The 18637-nt window shown below is 41.0% G+C and overlaps 1 protein-coding gene across 1 annotated transcript in view; it reads right to left on the reverse strand.

The window, feature by feature from the left end:
• side-VI (sidestep VI transmembrane protein) overlaps nucleotides 1-11903 on the reverse strand; it is a 63550-nt gene extending 51647 nt beyond the window's left edge. Inside the window, exon 1 of the mRNA XM_018113644.3 lies at nucleotides 11534-11903. Coding sequence (XP_017969133.2) covers nucleotides 11534-11642 — 109 coding nt within the window. The 5' untranslated portion in view covers nucleotides 11643-11903. The remainder of the gene's footprint in view (nucleotides 1-11533) is intronic.
• Nucleotides 11904-18637: the final 6734 nt, after the last annotated feature.

Below are 18637 nucleotides of genomic sequence, written 5' to 3' on the forward strand. Positions count from 1 at the left end.
GAACAAAGCTGAAGTGGCTGAAGCGCTCGAAACTGTTGCCATCATGCTAATGAAGTGTACCAAGGCCAATTTATATCTATATAATATGGCAGTGCACTGCATACATACACATACACTGACAGCCATTCAAAATTCTCAAGTGCCATTTGTTGCCAGCAGAGCAGCGCATCGTGATGCAACAGCTGCAGTGGGTAAAGCCACAGCACAAGTGATTTTAATTTGATGTTTTAAAGAACAAAACTCGTACAAATCAACAGGCGCTTGTCTGATAATATTAAAGTAAAGAAAAGCTGAGCTGAGCTGGGCCAAAAATATATATAAATTATGATAAAAAAATCTTAAACTACTTCCTCGGAATTTCCATGTATATTAAATATAGTAGAACGATAAGTGCTATGGTAGTTAATATTTATATATACACTTAATCATATATACATACATATAAGGTTGTTTTTGCTCTTCAGCTTAAGCACTTGAAGGACTTTCTTAAAACTCTAAAAATATTTCTGGGCAGAAAATTCTGTTGACTAACTATAAATTCAAACAGTTCCGCGTTTTCGCTTGACCATCAATTAAAGCTGTCACTTAGCTGGAAATACAATTGAGACTAGAAAAAATAGCTGCTCAATGATTCGACTGGGATAAGTGCCTCAACAACAAAAAATAAAAATAATAATAATAATCGTCAAGCAAAAAAGCGCAGCTGAGGAGGAACCAGCCTTAAAAAAATTAAATTGAGGCATAGCAGAGAGAATGAGAATTTTTCCACGAAAAACACAGAGACACACGCACACACAAACCAATGTAGTACACAGAAATAAGTGTGTTGGAAAATTTATTTCATCAATTTAGAAGTAAATTGTTTGGAGAATACAGCACAGCAGCAGGAACAGCAACAGCAGCAGCAACAGCAATCGCAAGACTATAAACAGCTTAACTAATACAAGCATACAACTTAACACACACATATATACGCACACAAGCACACAGACATATTAAAACGAAAAGTTGCTTGGGATAGCGAATAAAAGCGTCTGAGAGTCGGAGGAAGCTGCTGTTGAGGCTGTCGAAGAAATCGATTATGCTTAAATCTGTTGTTAAAGCAGCCGGCAATAGGTAAACGCATGAATGATATTCGAGCCAGAAAGCGGACAACGGCAACTGGAGGACTGCTGCATGAAGGACTGCTGCATGAAGGTGCATATTACGCATACGCCGCGTGGCCAAGCAGACAGACCGAGTTCAGGGCCAAGCCCAGCTCACACAGCTTTAGCGAGATAAAACAGTTGTTGTTGCTGCTCAGCTCTAGATGCTGCTGCTGGTGGTGGTGCTGCTGCTGGTGGTGCTGTCGTGGCGCCAAGTACATGTGTAAATTACGAGTTTCGCATAAAAGTTGCAACAACAGAAGCATTGAGCAAGGACAGCGCCCAGAATGGCAGTCAAGCAGTTGCCCCAGCAGCAGCAGCAGATCCACACCCAGATACACGCTCCGAAAGTGGCTAAAAGTGTACGTAAAAATGCATGATATATGGTAAATGTTTTGTGGCATTTTTGGCTTAGTTTGCAGCTCTTGGCTGACGCTCGCAACTGCCAGAGTATCTGTCCTGCTGCTCCTGCTGCTGCTGCTGCTGCTGGTATTGCCTCGGGCTCTATCTTCAGGCAAGCATAATGCATACAAATTGTGGTATTTTGTGTCTCTGGGTCTGCTTTCAAGCATTGAACATGACATTTAACGATTGTCATTGATAAGGGCATGTTGCTGCAGTGCCAGATTATGTAACTGCAAATGCTGCAAGCTGAGTCAGCTGGGACTCCAGCCAGCCAGAGTCAGGTATAGGAAAGATAATGTTCATGGATATACAGGAGGTATATTTAAAAAGCTTACGCTGTATAGCTGAAAATCCTTGCAGCACTTCAATATGCTGCCGCCCAAGGCCAGGCAGACAGTTGGCCAACTTTCGGCGCAACAATTGGCATTCATTTTGAGCTCATAAATCAGACTGATAATTGAGCAGCCTGCGGTATAAATATGCGCATAAATAGACTCTTCAGTCAGTTAGCCACCGCAAAAAAGAAAAGTTTGTATTCATATGTATTTATAATATATTGTTACCTGTGGCGACGGCTCAGCTGCTGCTGGGTAATAGAAATTGTAAACTAAAATTGAATTATCTTTTGACCAAGGCACAATTTAAAAATTATTCGCTTGGAAAATTCAATCAGCAAACGGGCAGCAGCCCGCCACAACAAAAGCAAAGCTCACCTTGCGCCCACCCAAAAGCCGCCCACACTTAAAGCTTCGCAGTGCCTAAGTATCTGTATGTGGGTGTGTGTGTGTATGTGTGGAAAGTAAATAAATAAAATAAAGCAGCAGCAATTGCGGCAGAAAGCAATTTTCGTAGGCATGCACACACACACACACACACACACATAAAAACGTATAAACGCACACATACACACGCATAAACGCACACCTAAAAAGCACCTTTAAGAGGCAGCTGAAAAATACTCAAGATGCCGACAAGTCCAAGTACGAAAAAAATGTACACAACTTTTTCGTTTATTTTCTTCGCTCTTTTTTTTCGTATTTCTGTTCGTTTGGGCTTTGCACAAAGGCTTCAAGGAATTTGTGCTCGGCCCATCCTGGTTATGTTGACTTAAGCTTTAAGCTGCTCAACTGAAGCGCGTAACGGCAATTTGTGCCCGCTGCTGCTGTTTGCCAGCGCCGCACGACCACCGCAGGCCACCGCACGCATTAGCGCCGCTAAGCAGCCAACGCCAAATCTGAGAATCCATTGTGGGTGCCAAACGTGCCGGAGCAGCCCGGGCAGCACGACTGAATAGCTAAATACCTATTTATGGAGCAACTAGATGCGTTGTCTGGCAAAGCAGCAAAGCAAGCCGAGCCTAACGTTGCTCTTATTTTCCTCAAGATCAATGAAATATCTATAAATATATATAGCAATGTATATAAATAAATATATACACATATATAAATATATTATATCTACATCTTGCTGCCATAATTCTTTGGAATGTTTTATTTTCGTATAGAAATTACAATTTATTTCAAATGTCGATTATATGTGCAGACAGTTTCTTAGGAATAATTTATTTTGATTCAGAACTCAGTTAATCTCCTCGTAAGCCAAGCAATGCCCAGCCAAGGCGTTGCATGTGAACTCTTTGTTAGCCAATTTTCGAGATTGCTTTTTGGCACCTTCAAGAGAACCCCTTCAATTTATAAATATATAAACGAATTTTATTCGTTTACTTGGCTTTAATGGCGACTTTTTATATGCCACATGGCGTATGCGTTATGCAGTATGCCACATGCCTCAGCCAGGACAATGACATGTGGCCATGATTCCCCATGTTGACTTTGCCTCTGAGCTCTGCTCCTCTCTGCAATGCACTCATATCTCGTTGCGTATGAAAATCTCATAGAGTTGGTCTTAAGCTCGCTTAATCCTGCTTATTTCTACCGCAACACCAAATACGCGATGGCAAAAGGGTCCAGAGGTGAGCTGAAGCGTGCACGCATTGCTAAGCTGTCACTCGAACCCCCAAAAAAAAGGTATGCAACACACACACACACAGTCACACACACATACCCAGATTCATTACCCAAGCAAAGTCGAGTAATGGTTTTGTCTGTAAGTAGCTCGTGATTGAATTGAGCAAAGAGCCAGCAGCCAATCCAGCTGGCAACATCTCATTTGGCTGGCATACACAACTGACAATTGTTGTTATATACATACATGAATATGTGTGTATATGGGTGTGTCTCTTAGCTGAAATGAAAAATGAAATCAAAGCATTTAAAGCACCACATTCGCTGACACCGAAAGCTGGCTATGACAACGCGTACCCCTTTGACAGTGCTCTTTGGCGCTGCCATTGGATTAGCGCCTGATCCTTGTTATTTATGTGTTATAGCTGTGCATGTGTGTGTCTGTGTGTAGAGTAAATGAAACTGCTGCAGAACCCGACCCTAGCCAAACAGCAGCACACGTGGAAATGTGCGCACAATGAAACCTTTTCAATTATTTTTGTTGGCGTTCTTTAGATTTTCTTCTTCTTTTTTTTCGTTTTGTGCGCTTGTTTTGCACCCAACTTCCATTGTATTCGTTTCCTCTTTATATAGCACCATGTGTGCACATGGCAACTCGAGGGCAATCCACTCGGTCGACCTGTAACACGGTCTGTGTGCAACGAAAGTTGGCAATAAACGCGAAAATTTCAAAACAGGTAATCATATATCTTTTCAATATTTGCGAGAATCCTTTGAGTCTATAATATTTGAAAATAATATAAATATATAATATAATATGAAATAAAATAATATAATGTATTACAATATATATTTCCTGTCTTTAATATATTATAAAATTTTAATATTATTATAAAGGGATTATAAATCGATATTAGTTTAATATATTTTATAAAATGTCTCTATGGTAAAACCCAAAATATATAAAAATAAAACCTAAATTCTATAATAATTTACCAAATATATATGTGAAATTTGAAGATTTTAACTTGATAATTAGACTTTATGGTCAATAATTGGGTTTTTTGACCATAGACCAATATTTCATGATCTCGTTTTATGTTGCTTTATCACTGGATAATATATATCATAAGCTGTCTGGAGACAATTTACATTTAGTTCGTCTCTCCCTAAACTTTGAAGACCATCAGATTCTGATTTATAGAAGATATCAAGGAATGGGCATAGCTGTTCGTCCACAATTCAAGTGCTGATCGAAAGAGTATTATATCTTTACATATACATATATATATATTTATTTATTATTTTCCGCAACTCTTCTCTCGTGGCTTGCAGTGTATAAACCTCCCATTTTATTTTTGAAAATATTTGAAATCCATGTCAAAGCAGCTTTCACTTAAAAGCTGATTGCAATCACACTTCGTGAGTTGTTTGGCCGTAAAAATGGAAAGAAATGAAAGTAAAAGCAATTTATTTCTGCTGCCCTTATTCCCAGTCGTATTTTGCAATCCATACTATTCGCTGTCTGCTCGCTGACAATTACATGAAAAGTGCGGCTGTTGTCGCCTAAAAGCAATTCGCTGTAACTACAATATTTGAAGGCGCATTTAACAATATGTACGTGTAAATAGGTGGCACATTAATGTCTTGGGTAAACAATTTTAATTTCTATATGCAGCTCGGGGACACCGAGTTCTGCATTTATAATTGCCGCAGACAGCGGGAGGGGGCCCACAGTGGGGGCTGCAGTCGAGTGTGACATGCAAACCACACTCAGCTGTATGCCGTTCGATAAGAGACGACAAACGATGGCGCATGCCAGTGTCAGTTGCCTCCAACAGCGACTGCAAATGCAACTGCTGGCAAATTATGGTAAAACATACAGCGACGCTGGCTAATAGCCGTGCCCCGGCTTCTCGCCCGGCTGCAGCTGGCATTGGTAGGCGATGGTGCATACAAAACGAGGGCTTGGCATGCCACACACACCGACACACTTACATACACAGATACAGATAGTCAAACACACTGAGCTATAGCTTGTCAGGGTAAGGCAGACAACAAGCAGACATGCAGACAGACAGACGGACGGGTAGACATTGGTTGATTGGGCGTAGGTCTGGAGGCGTGTCGTCTGGATTGCATGCCGCATGCCGCATACCGTCTACCGGCTCTGGGTCTGCCACACAATGCAAGTGACAGTTTATGGCATGCAGGTATGCAATGCATTTTATTTGCTTTCGATTAGACGCCAGCTGCCTCCTGCTAGCTGCCTCCTGCTAGCTGCCACCTGCCACACAGAGCTTGTTTGTTAGCCTTGTTTATTGCGACTAATTTCGTGTTAAGAAATTTGCAAATACCAAAAGCTTTGACAACGTCTATCCAGCACGTTGTTGTCTGATTAATGCCACACAGCCGGATATATATATCGGATATGCGCCTGAATGCTTTCTAATGTCTAGCCGGGGTTCGCTTTTGGGGCGCTGCTGTTTTCTGCTCTGCTCTGCAGGGCTTGGGCCCCTCTGTGTCTGGCTGGCTGTCAGCAGCAGCTGTTGTCAATTTAAATATGCAGCCCCCATCATACGATGAACTTGAATTTTAAATGCTGCCGCACCGCAAATAGCATGATGTATGTGGTCATTAAATGTCAGTTAAACAAAAACAATGCCCGCTCGCCCCGAGCAAACACAAACTACATATTAATATACCCACAGGCCGGCTCGATGCGAGCGAGCGCAACCCCATAACTGTCAGTTTGACGACTGCCCCACGGCCCTTAACTGTCAGAGTTGAGCAGCGAATTTGAAGGCTCATTTCAATTGAAATCCCCAATGTCGGAATATTCCTTAGTAAAAGTTTTTCGCTTGGAGTGCATTGCACTGGCTGAATTATTAACTGAATTTCACATTGAATGATTGGATTGTAAGAAAGAGATGTAGGTTAGGGCTGTTCGTATTCGACGGAACTATGTGGCAACCCCATAAAGCTGCCCATATGCAACGGATCCATATTGTTTTTTAAATCTTTGTACTATTTTTTATGTTGAAATGGTTTTGAATATGATATCTTCTAAAGGATTGCCATGAGAAGAAAATATCTATTGAAAGTGTAGGTTTCTTATATCTTATGCATATGCAAATTGTTAATAACTTATGCTCTTCAGTAAACACTGAGGAATAAATATTTAATCTGTGAATAGATTTAAGTCAGTTCTATGAGCATCATGAAAAATGTTTTAGAACTTAAAATTCATTATCAAATCTTAAATACAGTTAGCTATTGTTTACTGATATAATATGGATATATCCCATGTATTTTACAAAGCTGAAATATAGCACCACAGATCTAATTTCTATTCTTGACTCTATACTTCCTTATCGCCCTCACTCTATATTCCTAGACACATAATAATTGCACTACATATTTAAAGCACATTTAGGCTCTCTTAAATCATGCAAGATTTATTTTGATATTCTTTAGCAACACTAAACGCCATAAATAGTCACGCCCGGGAGAGTAAGTAATGGCAATTGTTGGGCTCAGCTGGATTTATGGCCCATGTCTGATGATGTGTGACAAGTATCAGGCTGTTGAAATACGTGCGGGTGCCGCGGAAACTACGAAATGCAAAATCAACAAACAACACTTGATGATATTGTCACGTTTCAGTTGGCCAAAACAGGAAAAACGGAAAAGCGAAAAAATGCAAATGGCAAAGTGCCTAGCTCAGGCGGATGAAAGGCGCGACGCGTGCAGGTGCCACACGCTGCGTATGCGCAATTTGCAGAGAGCTGCAAAAATGTTTTGGCGCATCGAGTCCAATGCCAGGCGAACATAATTTTTTTTTCCTCTTGCTGGCTATCAACAATCAGGCTAAAAGCTAGGCGCAGGTGTGCCACTCACTGTATGCTTGCTTATTTATGTGTGGGTGCATGGGGTGTCTCGCTCTGTGTGTGTGTGTGCGTGTATGGCATATGTAACAATGTTTGCGTGGCCAGATTCAGATTAAAAATTATGCTTTGTTTGCCAACTGTCAGCACAAAAAGCAGCAGCGACAGCGCAACAAAACAAAAAAAATACTTTTTGGCCCACAATGACAACAAACAAAACGAAAAGTTGCCAAAAAAAAAACTTTCTTTTTTTTGGGAAACGTCGAGGTAAGCTAGTCGGTGTATGTGTATATGTGTGTGTCTTACCTTGCAATGGAAATATGTGTCAGCTGATGGCCGTCATAGTCGTTATGTCATATACAATAATAATGCGAACTGACTCGACTACATGGGCAACGAGGCCTGAATATAATCATCTTCTTCTTCATTCTCTTCTTGTTCGCTTCGTGTTCATTTTTATTTAAGTTTTCTGTCTGTTCGCTTTCGTTCTGTGTTGGTCGTTTTGCAAGTTGAAGTTTATTTTGTAAACATGCCACTAAAAGTTTTCCACTTTCCTCTAAAATACTCAAACCAAATGCCAACACCAGCGACAACGTGTCGCGCTCTCTCTCTCTCTCACTGTGTATATATGTCTTCCACTCTCTTTTGCTCACACTGTATATGCCTGTGTGTGTGTGTGTGTTTTTAGTTAATTTAAAAAGTTTTTCGGCTGCTTCTGCTGCTGCTGCTGCTGCTGATTCTGTTTCTTGCTTTCTTGTATTTTCAATTCGTTTCTGGTTTTTTGTTTGATTTGCAGCAGTCAGAAAATTGGTAAACGATTCGTCGCAATGCTCTGCCTGTTCCACCGCCCGCCCCTCTTCGCTGTACGGAATTCAGCTCTACAGTTGTGGTTCTATTTGGCCTGGGAAATGTGACATTTGTGCGCCTTTTATTTTGTCAAGGAATTGCTTTTACAGTTTTTGGTTCGTTTGCTCTGCTTTTGGCTGCTCCTGCTGCTGCTCCTGCTGCTGCTCCTGCTGCTGCTTCAACTCCAAATGTTTCTTTTATTTATGTGCTGTCACCGAAATTGAATTAGAAATCGCATGTTATGCCAGCTGCCCCAGGTAGTCTCTATTTATCCATAGCTCTCTCTCTGTCTCTCTCTTTCTCTCCATCTATCTCTATTCCCAGCTGCAGATATCCGCTGTGCTCTCTTTTGTGTGCTTGGATTTGTTTTATTAAGCTCTGAAGCATTTGCTATTGATGTGGTCACTGCATGTAGCCACACACTCAGTGTAGAACACTCTTCAGCTCATGACTGTCTGTAAATGAGGGAAACAACTTGAAATCGTTTTATTTCTGATTGTTCGGCAAACATTGGACGATGTTATTTATATCCCTGTCGCAATAACCACATTGTGCCACATCTATTTTCAAACTTTCTCTGGCTGCTCCCAAACAAGTTCCCAAAATAGCTTATGCCAGTAGGAGCAAGGATGCCCAGTTCCAGTGCCGTTCACAACAATCGATAGTAGCATTGCTTATTTAGTTTAGCTTTGGCTTTAACAAAGTCTTTAAAAAGACAAAAGTATGTGTGGAGTATCTTCAGTTTCCAGGGAAACGCTTTGCATTTGCAAGATATTGCAATTTCAACTGCATTGTCGGCTGCACGTTTAGTGCTTTAATTAGATTTCATTTAGAGCCTGTCTCCTTGGCGCTGGCACTCCTGCGAAGCTGCTGCTGTCCTGGCCAGCTGGCGGCTGCTTGCCGTCTGCCTCCTGCCTCCTGCCAGCAATGTGAACACTGATACCGACACCGACAAGGAAACGAGCACGAACGTGGCCTGTTGACAAGAGAGCGCTCTGTCCCTCTGTCCCTCTGTCTCTCCGTCCCTCTGTCTCTGTCGACATTTACGTCTTGCTCTCGCGGCGTTCCCGCCGTGCCAGTTCCGGTATCCTCAAACGGAAAAATTTGTGCGCTTTTTGCGTGAAAAATGATGGAAAATAATTTGCAAGCGCTGAGGACTTCCACCAAACTCTAACTGAAGCCCGAACGTGCGTTTGACGTGGCCATTTGCTGCACCTTTTTTGCCCAGCGAAGCCCTCGACGTTGGTTACCTGGTTACAGCATTGCTTGTGTTTACTCTTTGCCATTGTCCCCCCTAAGCTCTCTGTTTCCCCCTCCTGCTGGAGGCTGCGCTCCGCCTCGCTTCGCTTCTGTGTGTTTAGGTGAAATTTATTTTACTAATTATTATGTAAGCGCTCCAGCGACGGGCATTGTGTAATGAAATTAAAGCGTTTCCCTCCGAAGAACTGTCAAATGCACACAAATGCTTAAAGCAGAGCTAGCTGGGCTTAAAGCCCAGTTCCGAATACGGTTTATTTATGCATGCGGTCTCTATAAAATTATTTGCTTAACTCAATTTTACTTTACTTCATTTCATTTTATAAACTCCCCGGGCGCCCGACAATGTGAACAGCGCAATAAATTTATACATGCAACGAAAATAAGAGATCAACAGCAAAATGCGAGCGCACAAATTTTTATATAGCACTCTGGGGATAATCAGCAGCAACAACAACGGGCCATAGCAGAAGCTAATGTAAAGTCCAACAGCAGACACATAAAAATGAGAATTTATGCAACGCTGGCAAAGTAGCCACCGCAGGGAGGGAGCCAGACGTGGGCCGGCCCGTCGCAGTGGGCGCTCAATGAGCCAGGTGACGCAGGTGACGGTTTGCATTTGCGACTATGAAACAACAGGCATAACCTTACCTTTATAAATAAAAATAACAAATTAAATTAAATTAAACAATAACAACAAGAGCCATAAACAAGCCGGCCGCACATGCCGCCGCTTGGCTATGGAAAAAGTTCATAATGAAGCTGTATAAATTGAATAATTTTATATATACACACATACATATACATATATATTTATATATGTATATTAATTTAACATTTTCGTTCAGCATAGCTTTTGTTCAATCACACACACACAAACACTCACGCATTTATGTATATGGAGTGAAATTATAGCCCGCTTTGCAACACTGGCCATAAAAACTGCGTTCTGTTTCACTACGCTGCAAAACGCAGTTAAATGCTGCGTTTAACAAAAGCCAACAATAATTTCGCGCATTTTAATAATAAATATATGCATATACATATAAGCGAATATATTTAAATATTTTCGTATTTTATTCATATATAAATAATGCACATTTTTTTCAACGCGTTTTTTTCTGAGGAATCGCTCATGAAATTTAAATGAAAAGAAAAGATATTCAAATAATTGCAACGAAAATAACTATGAGTGGTGTGTACACATATCAGAGCAGGATATATGTTTTATCAAACAATCATATTAAGACCAATTAAAGAATAAATAAAATTGTAATCTTTGTACAAAAACTTGGCAAATCTAGTCTCAAATTGGTAATTTTTGTTGCCCACTCCAGCTGTAGTTCCATGGAAACCCTCAACTCCCGTAAGCCTTTCAAAAAATTCAAAATTCTGATGTCAGATTTGTGTTTTATTTCGTGATAATTTAAAAAGTTTGCTTTTTACGGTCTTTTAAACGCATGACGCCTACTTATGCAATTCCGAACTCTGCTGCTCCAACAGCTTGGCAAGCCCCGCCGCCGTCAGGCAACAATAAAGCCCCAAAACAAAGTTTGAAATGAGCAATTAAAATTTTATCTTCCTGCACGATACTTAAGCTTAATATGCTAAATGCTTACGGCTTTTACTGTCAGTCGAAACTGTCAGATAACATGCTCACACATCAATTCCAGCAGCGTGAGAGCTAAGCTTAAATTATTATTGTAAAAATCAATAAATTATTGTGCACACAAATAGTGCACACAAATATTTAAAAACAATCAAAAGTAGAACAGTTTGAATAAATAATTTTAATTAAAATGTGGTCTGACTGAAACGAATGGGGCATAACTGATCAGCAGATGCCCTGCAATATATGCTGCAGCCTTGTCTGATGTACTTGTATAGTGGCAGAGCTTACTGGATTAATAATCTATTCATTGGATTCACCTACTATATCATATATCATATATGAATAGATCCAGTTAATATCTTCATTCATCATATTATAATATATATTTAAGGCATCATAACCAACACGTTTGCTCACCTGGTCTGTAGCCGTCGCTGTGCTCGTGCGCCTCGATTCCCTGGAGATGCAGGATGCCAATGATGAGGCACAAGATGAGCGGTGTGCATTTCATTGGGCTGGACTCCATTTTGTGTCGGTTGCTCTTCCGCTTTTGTTCTTCACTCACTGTGCCAAGTGGCAAATGTAAATGTAACACGTAAATTCTCTCTCTCTGTGTGTGTGTGTGTGAGTGGTATGTGGTGCTGTACAGGTGGAGAGCGGCTACATGGGCATAAAAAATGCAAATAAATTTGCTTCGCTTTATGCAAACATAATTTCAAATATGCACACACACACAGGCACGCTCACACATGCACAAGAACACACACACACAAATGATTTGCTGGCTTTAAGCGTGTGTGTGTGTGTGTGTGTGTGGGTGTTTGTGACACTTTCCCAGCTCGTTGTTATTGTTGGCTGTGTGATGTTTTTATTCACATATACATATGTATGCCTATATATATGTATATGTATGTGTATTTTTTGGTATATTTATATATTTTTTCTTGTGCTTCAATCCTTTTTGTTGTTGCTTTAATTTTTTCACTTAATTAAAAACTTTTGCGCTGCACATAAATTCATTTAAATATTTACAAACAGTCGTCCTTTTTCAGCTGATGTTGTTGTTTGTTCTTTATACTCTGTTTGCCTTTTGCTCCCACTGCTGTTGTTGTTGTTGTTGTTAATTTGATTGTTGTTGTTGTTGTTGGTGCTGCTGCTACTGTTGCTGTGTTTTTGTCAAAACACATAACCGTTAAGATGAATTTTTAATAGAATTTGACGAGGCGACGAAGCAACTTTAGTGGCACGCCTCCTGCCACGCCTACATCCACACACATACACACTGGCAGAGTCAAGCCTGGTGTGTGTATGTGTGTGAGAGTGCGTTTATAAATATTTAAAATTAAAACGCGCACGTGTTGCACATTTTGAGCTCTCTCTCTCTCTCTCGCTCTCACTCTCTCTCTCGCTGTCTCTCAGTATCTGTCCGTCGATCTTTGAAGCTTGAAATTATATTTGAAGTCCGTACGTATAATATGCCGGCATGCGTATCATGTGCGCCACAGTGCCCGCAAATATTGTACAACAATCCACAACTGCAATTAGAATAAAATTGTTTCATGTGGTTAGCATAGAAATGTCAGAAAAACTCATTCGGGAATTCCGCTATTAATAAATGCACAAGCATTCGCCAGCCATTACGTAACGCCGGGGAACGTCGAGCGGGAGAGCTGGATGCCAATCAATAATGATAGATTAGCCCCGTCCGGCCATCACACACAAGGCTCGTAAATTATATGCCAGCCTGGTCTAGCCCAAAACAAATGAATAGGTCAGAAAAAGAGAAAAAAAAAAAAAACTGGAAAGGAAACTTTTCGCACAGCGCATTAATTGGGAAGGACGCGTGGGCCGGGCTGTGTGGTCGCACGTGCCATGTAAACATGCCAGATGAAGTTATCCCAGTTATACGCAATCGAAATGTCAATAGGTTCAAATTGTGCTCAGGTACTCAGGCACATGCTCATGTGTTCCATTGCACTGTCTCGCTCGCTCTCTCATATACAAGTCTGTATATCCAGCTCTCTCTCTCTCTCACTCTCTCTCTCTCAATGTTTACACGGGGCCTCTTCGGCTGACAGGCTCGACTTGCCAACTACAGGTAATTGACAAAGGAGTCATGAAAACTTTGACTTGAAAGTTTCGCCACGTTTTTTGTTTAACACGCAGCTCGAACAAGCTGATAAACTTGCATGACATTCCGGTGACTGCCACGTCGCAGCCCCAAGTTCACATCCCCAACATTCAGCTGGCATCAAGCATCACACGCACACACACACACACATTCACCTATTTTTCCCATTAGCCAAGTTGGGCTTCCTTGACTAAGTTTGCATTGGGTTATTAAGAGCTGTGCAAGTGTTTATTGAGAGAGATTGCGAGGAGCTGCGAACTTGCGGCTAAGTAGTTGTTAGTTGCTAACTAGTGTCAAACTAGCGCTACTTATTTGCAACTAGCAAGAGCCTCGAGGGCAAAAGTTCAGCCAAAGCCACAAAATATAATGATTAAAAAGATAAGCTCGAGCACTGTCGCGCTGCAGCAGCTGCTTTTCAATTCTCAGCAAGGAGCTAATTAAGTTGTGTTTATTTTCACTCTTTAAGCGGCATTTGAATGTTAATAAAATTTATTTAATACTTAATATATCATACTTATTACATAAGCATAAATATTCTCTCAAATTAGGCTAGTCGAAAAAAATAAATTAATAAATAAATATCAAAAATAATAATAAAAATAATAATAATAATAATAATAATAATAATAATAATAATAATAATAATAATAATAATAATAATAATAATAATAGCAATAATAATAATAATAATTATAATAATAATAATAATAATAATAATAATAATAATAATTATTATTATTATTATAATATTAATAATAATAATAATAATATATAAATAAAATAAAATATAATACAATATTTGCTTTAATTAATTTTAATTTAATTTTTATTTATTTATTACCTATATTAATACAGAAGTATTATGAAGAACAATCATAACTGATTATATTTGTCCCAGAATTATATATTTATTTATTTATTATAAAACCAAAACTAATTTAACATCAAGTATTGGCTCTTTGTCATTTATTCATATTAGCTGAATGGAACTCGTTTGCCCGCTAGCCCCTCGCCTGCTAAAGAGTCAACAAAAATCACATTAGACTTTAGCACAGGCAGGCGCAAACAGCGAACGAGCGAAAAACGTGGCCAACTTGGCTGTGGCAAAAAGCATTCAATTATGCCAACAATATGCGCACATTGAAGCCAAACAGACTGGCAAAGGCAACAACAGCAAAAACAACACCACAGATAATAACAACTGAAACTGAAAAGGCAAAACGATATTCATAAAACTATTGCGCCTAACAAAAAAGCAAAGCAAATAAAAGAAGAAAAAAATATAGAATAGAATAAGCGACGAATTGAAATGAATGAGCAGCGGTGCAGTGGTATGTGTAACCTGCTGCAACGTTTTTTTTTGCCAGTGTATAGCTGTGAGTGTCTCTGTGAATGGCTGTGTGTGTGTGTGTGTGTGAATGCCTTGCGGCGCTTAGCGCATAAATTGAGCGCAGCAATTTCATTTAAATGTGCACAATAAACTTAGCTCATGACCCCTCGAGCATTTTGGCTCTGATATGCGGGCATCTCGTGCTGTGCCCCTCGATGTGCGGCTCAGTCCTGGCACTCGGAATGCTTAAATCACATTAAATTTTGCTAGCTAAATGCATAATGCAAGACCTTTAGCTGGAGCGCCGACAGTTGACACAGCTGCTATGGCTTTTTGTGTGTGCCAGCAGCAATGCCGGAAGTGCAATACACACACACACACTCGTACACACTTTGTTGTTACAATTGAATTCAAATGAATTGCGGTTGAGTTTTATAGCAAAGCAAAGTTGGCGACATGGCAATGCGAAAAGCCACTATGTGGAGCATAGAAGCAGCAAGGAAACTTTTTTGAAAAATAACGAAATCAATACACAGGAGCCAGACAGAAAGAGAGAGAGAGAGCGAGATAAAGTATGTGTGTGTGTGTGTAGAGCAACGGGAATACAACGGTAATTTAGTCGCTTGACATGCTTCTCAAACTGACAAATACTGCGATTTGTCATTGGTTTTTCGTGCTCGTTATGTTGACTTGTTGAGGTTTTCCTCTTCGCATTTCGCATTTCACTTTGCTACTTTTCTCCACATTCGCATGCAATATTTGCATTTTTTGGCAGCTCACTCCGAGCACTCGAGCTGAGGCAACGTCTTCTGTTCGGCTGACAAATATAGTTTTCATTGAAGTGCTATATTTAAAATAATGCTGAGATATCTGAAAGCGAATTAAACCAATTTCCACAGAGTTTGCATTTAATTTGATAAATGCATCAAAAACTATACGCAAGGCTTAATGAAGATTGATGCACTGGCCAATAATTTCTTCGTTAGGACTGCTCCAGGAGTGTGCATAAATGTATGCGTGTGTGTGTGTGTGTGTCTGCCCAGCGGATGGGCTACTTCAATTAAATTCAGCCCGTATGGCCTTATTCTCAGCATTCAGTGCCTTCTCCTGCTTCTTTTCTGCACTGGTCTGGCCCTGGTCTGCCCATGGCCGGCAGCATACAATTTTAAGCAATATTTTAAAAGCCTGTCTCGTGAATATTTCATGTTTTATATTTACAACGCCCTCGTGCCATGGCCTCAACTTGAGCAGTTTGTCCGAAATGGAGCCAACGAAAATGATGATGAAGAAAAAAATCCGAGAACTCAGCTGCAAATGTTGCACCTGCAGCTGCTGCAGCTGAAATAATTTCCCCCCCTCTCGCTTTTCTCGCTTTTCCCGCTTTTCGCGCTGCTGCTGCCTCAATTTCCGGCAAAAGGCCGACAAGGCTTATCCGTTGCCGCGAGCTGCTCGGCCTGCCGGCCGGCCACGCCCCCGCCTGCCCATTTTGGCTGTACGCTCAAGTGAATTTCACTAAATAATATAAAATGTGCCCGGACGCAGCTCAAAAAAAAGTCCTGAATATGCGCGAAAATACCAAAAAATCGTTGCGTTCGAAATTTTACAGAAACTTTGTTCTCCTTTTTTTTTCCAGTGTACTGGCTGCACTGAAGAAATGTATGTTAAATTGCATTTTTAATATTAAGCGCAGTGCCGGGGGGCGTGGCGTGGCAGCGACCTAAATATTTGTCATGTTGTTAAATTAAAATGGTAACAGTGAATGGGGCGGCGTGGGCGTGGGCGCCGCTATTGAGCAGCGGAAAAAAAGAAGTACGGAAACGCAATGGAATCAACAACTTGACAGCAGCAAAGACTCGTTTAATAAAAATGGCGACAAACGAACGGAAATGGTTGCGGCAAAAAAGGCGACCGCAACACACACACACACACAGGCATACGCAACCCCACACCCGCACGCACACGCACACACACAATGCACATATGAGCTGGAGAAAAAAGTAGAACTAACCAGCCGACTGAGCAAAGTCCTGGCGCTGACATCCTAGGGTTTAAATATAGCCAGGCCAAAGCCAAAGCCAAAGCCAAACAGTCGACGAAGGCACACCAACAAAGCGGTGCTAAGGGAAGCGCCGGGTGAGCTGGTTGCTGCAGGGTGCGGGCGGTGCTAGGGGCGGAAGGTGTGCGACAATAAGGGCGCATCTATTGCGGCGCATATAATGAAGCGGGCGCTCCACGGTCGCGACATGGCCGTTGCTCATTTCCAGGTCGACGTAATTTGTCCATAATTTGTCTGCGTCTTCCACACACACACACAGACACAGACAAGCAGTGCAGGCAACGAGCGAGTGGGAGAGAGTGAGACAGAGAGACACGGGGAGTAGTTGGTTGGCTTGTTTGTATTGGGGACTGTCTGTGTCTCAGAGTTTATCTATGGCGCACTTAGACGCTATTTATGTCTTTTTATTTTTGTAATATGCAACTGAGCGCAACTTGTGGGCTCTTTGGGGATTATTCGATGGCTTTTCTGTGATTAAGCCAAGAGCGTACGTTAAAAATTATGCGTCTATGACAAAGTTAAACTAGAATACACATACACATATTTAAATGTATACATGTATGCAGGCAGCCGACAATTCGGGTCGATAAGCGTCAGGCACATGGATGTGGTTTAGCATTGTGGCTGACTGGAGCCATTAATCTAAGCAGCACACATGACCAAAAAGAAAACAATTGAATGCGGCATGCGGACAACGTGCTAACAACTTTTTCACACATGCCATCGTGCGGGTGCGGGTGTGTGTGTGTGTGTGTGTGTGTGTGCAACTAATTAAAATGAACACGAGCTAATCATGTTGATTGTTTTCACTGATTGATTGATTGTTACAGCCACAGTTACAGCTACAGCTAGAGCTAGCTGCCCATGCAAACTGAAACCGTATTGTGCTCCATCTTGTTTTGCTTGAAAATCGTATGTATTCCGGTGCAAACGTCAGGCCAGCTAACTTCATTTGTAAATCGATTATGTGTTCGGAATATAAATTGAAAATATGTGGGGCCAGCTGAATGGGCCAAGTAATTATAATTGTTTGCTCACAGAGCGAGCGAAATTCCCACTAATTGACTTGTATCACAGCTGAAGCAATTATTAGCAGCAATGAGAGAAGCTTTAAATCTATACATATATTTGCTTGATTTTGAGATTTAATTTAATGTCTAACTAAAAATTCTACACAACTGAAGATGTTCACTCTATCTCTTTCGATTATATGCTATTCAATTTACGTACTTTAGCTTGCGCACCTTAAGTGCGCTTTAAGTTTGTTAGCGAACGCATTAAGTTTTATTTAAATATATTCATGGGGCTGTTGTCTGTTGCCTGTTGACATCGTGCTGTGAAAACAATTGCAATAAAAACAATAACATCAGCAGGAGCAACAGCTGCAATGACAATAACTCTTGCCATTGCATGCACGCACAGCCACACACACCCACATACACTCACACACACAGCCATTCGCATACCTATGCAAACAGCAGCTGTTGCTCTCGTCGTTGTCGGGGCCCACATAAGTATGCTACAATTTTTTCATTTTTCAATAACAAGCAAAACTTGCGCACTGAAACGTGAACGCCGCTTGTTTTGTTAAAATCTCTGTGTGTATGTGTGGGTGTGAGTGCCTGTGTGTTGCACCCACCCGCTTATAATTGAAAATGTTTTGTTTTAATTAACTGACGCGCGTTTTTATGTGCTGCCATCTGCCCTTTAGTCAGTTGATACACACTTCTCGCACACTCCCACACTCTAGCTGCACTCTACTATATATCACTATATATGTATCTGCGTAGAGCAGCAGAACGTCTGGGCTGCCGTTCACTTAAGCGTTTTGCTCTTCTAGCCAGGCTGACGCGCCCATTGATTTTGATAGGTTTGTGTGTCCCGGTTATTATTATGATGCGCTTTATTGTCACGCAGTGGCTGCCACAAAATGCTTCATGTGCTGGCCGCATCAAATTTATGTTTACAGCGCAAGTAGCAGCCGCCACGAAAAGCCAGCCAAAC

This window comes from Drosophila navojoa, chromosome 2 (genome assembly GCF_054131105.1).
Source record: "Drosophila navojoa isolate 15081-1374.11 chromosome 2, UAZ_NAV_1.0, whole genome shotgun sequence".
NCBI lineage: Eukaryota > Metazoa > Arthropoda > Insecta > Diptera > Drosophilidae > Drosophila > Drosophila navojoa.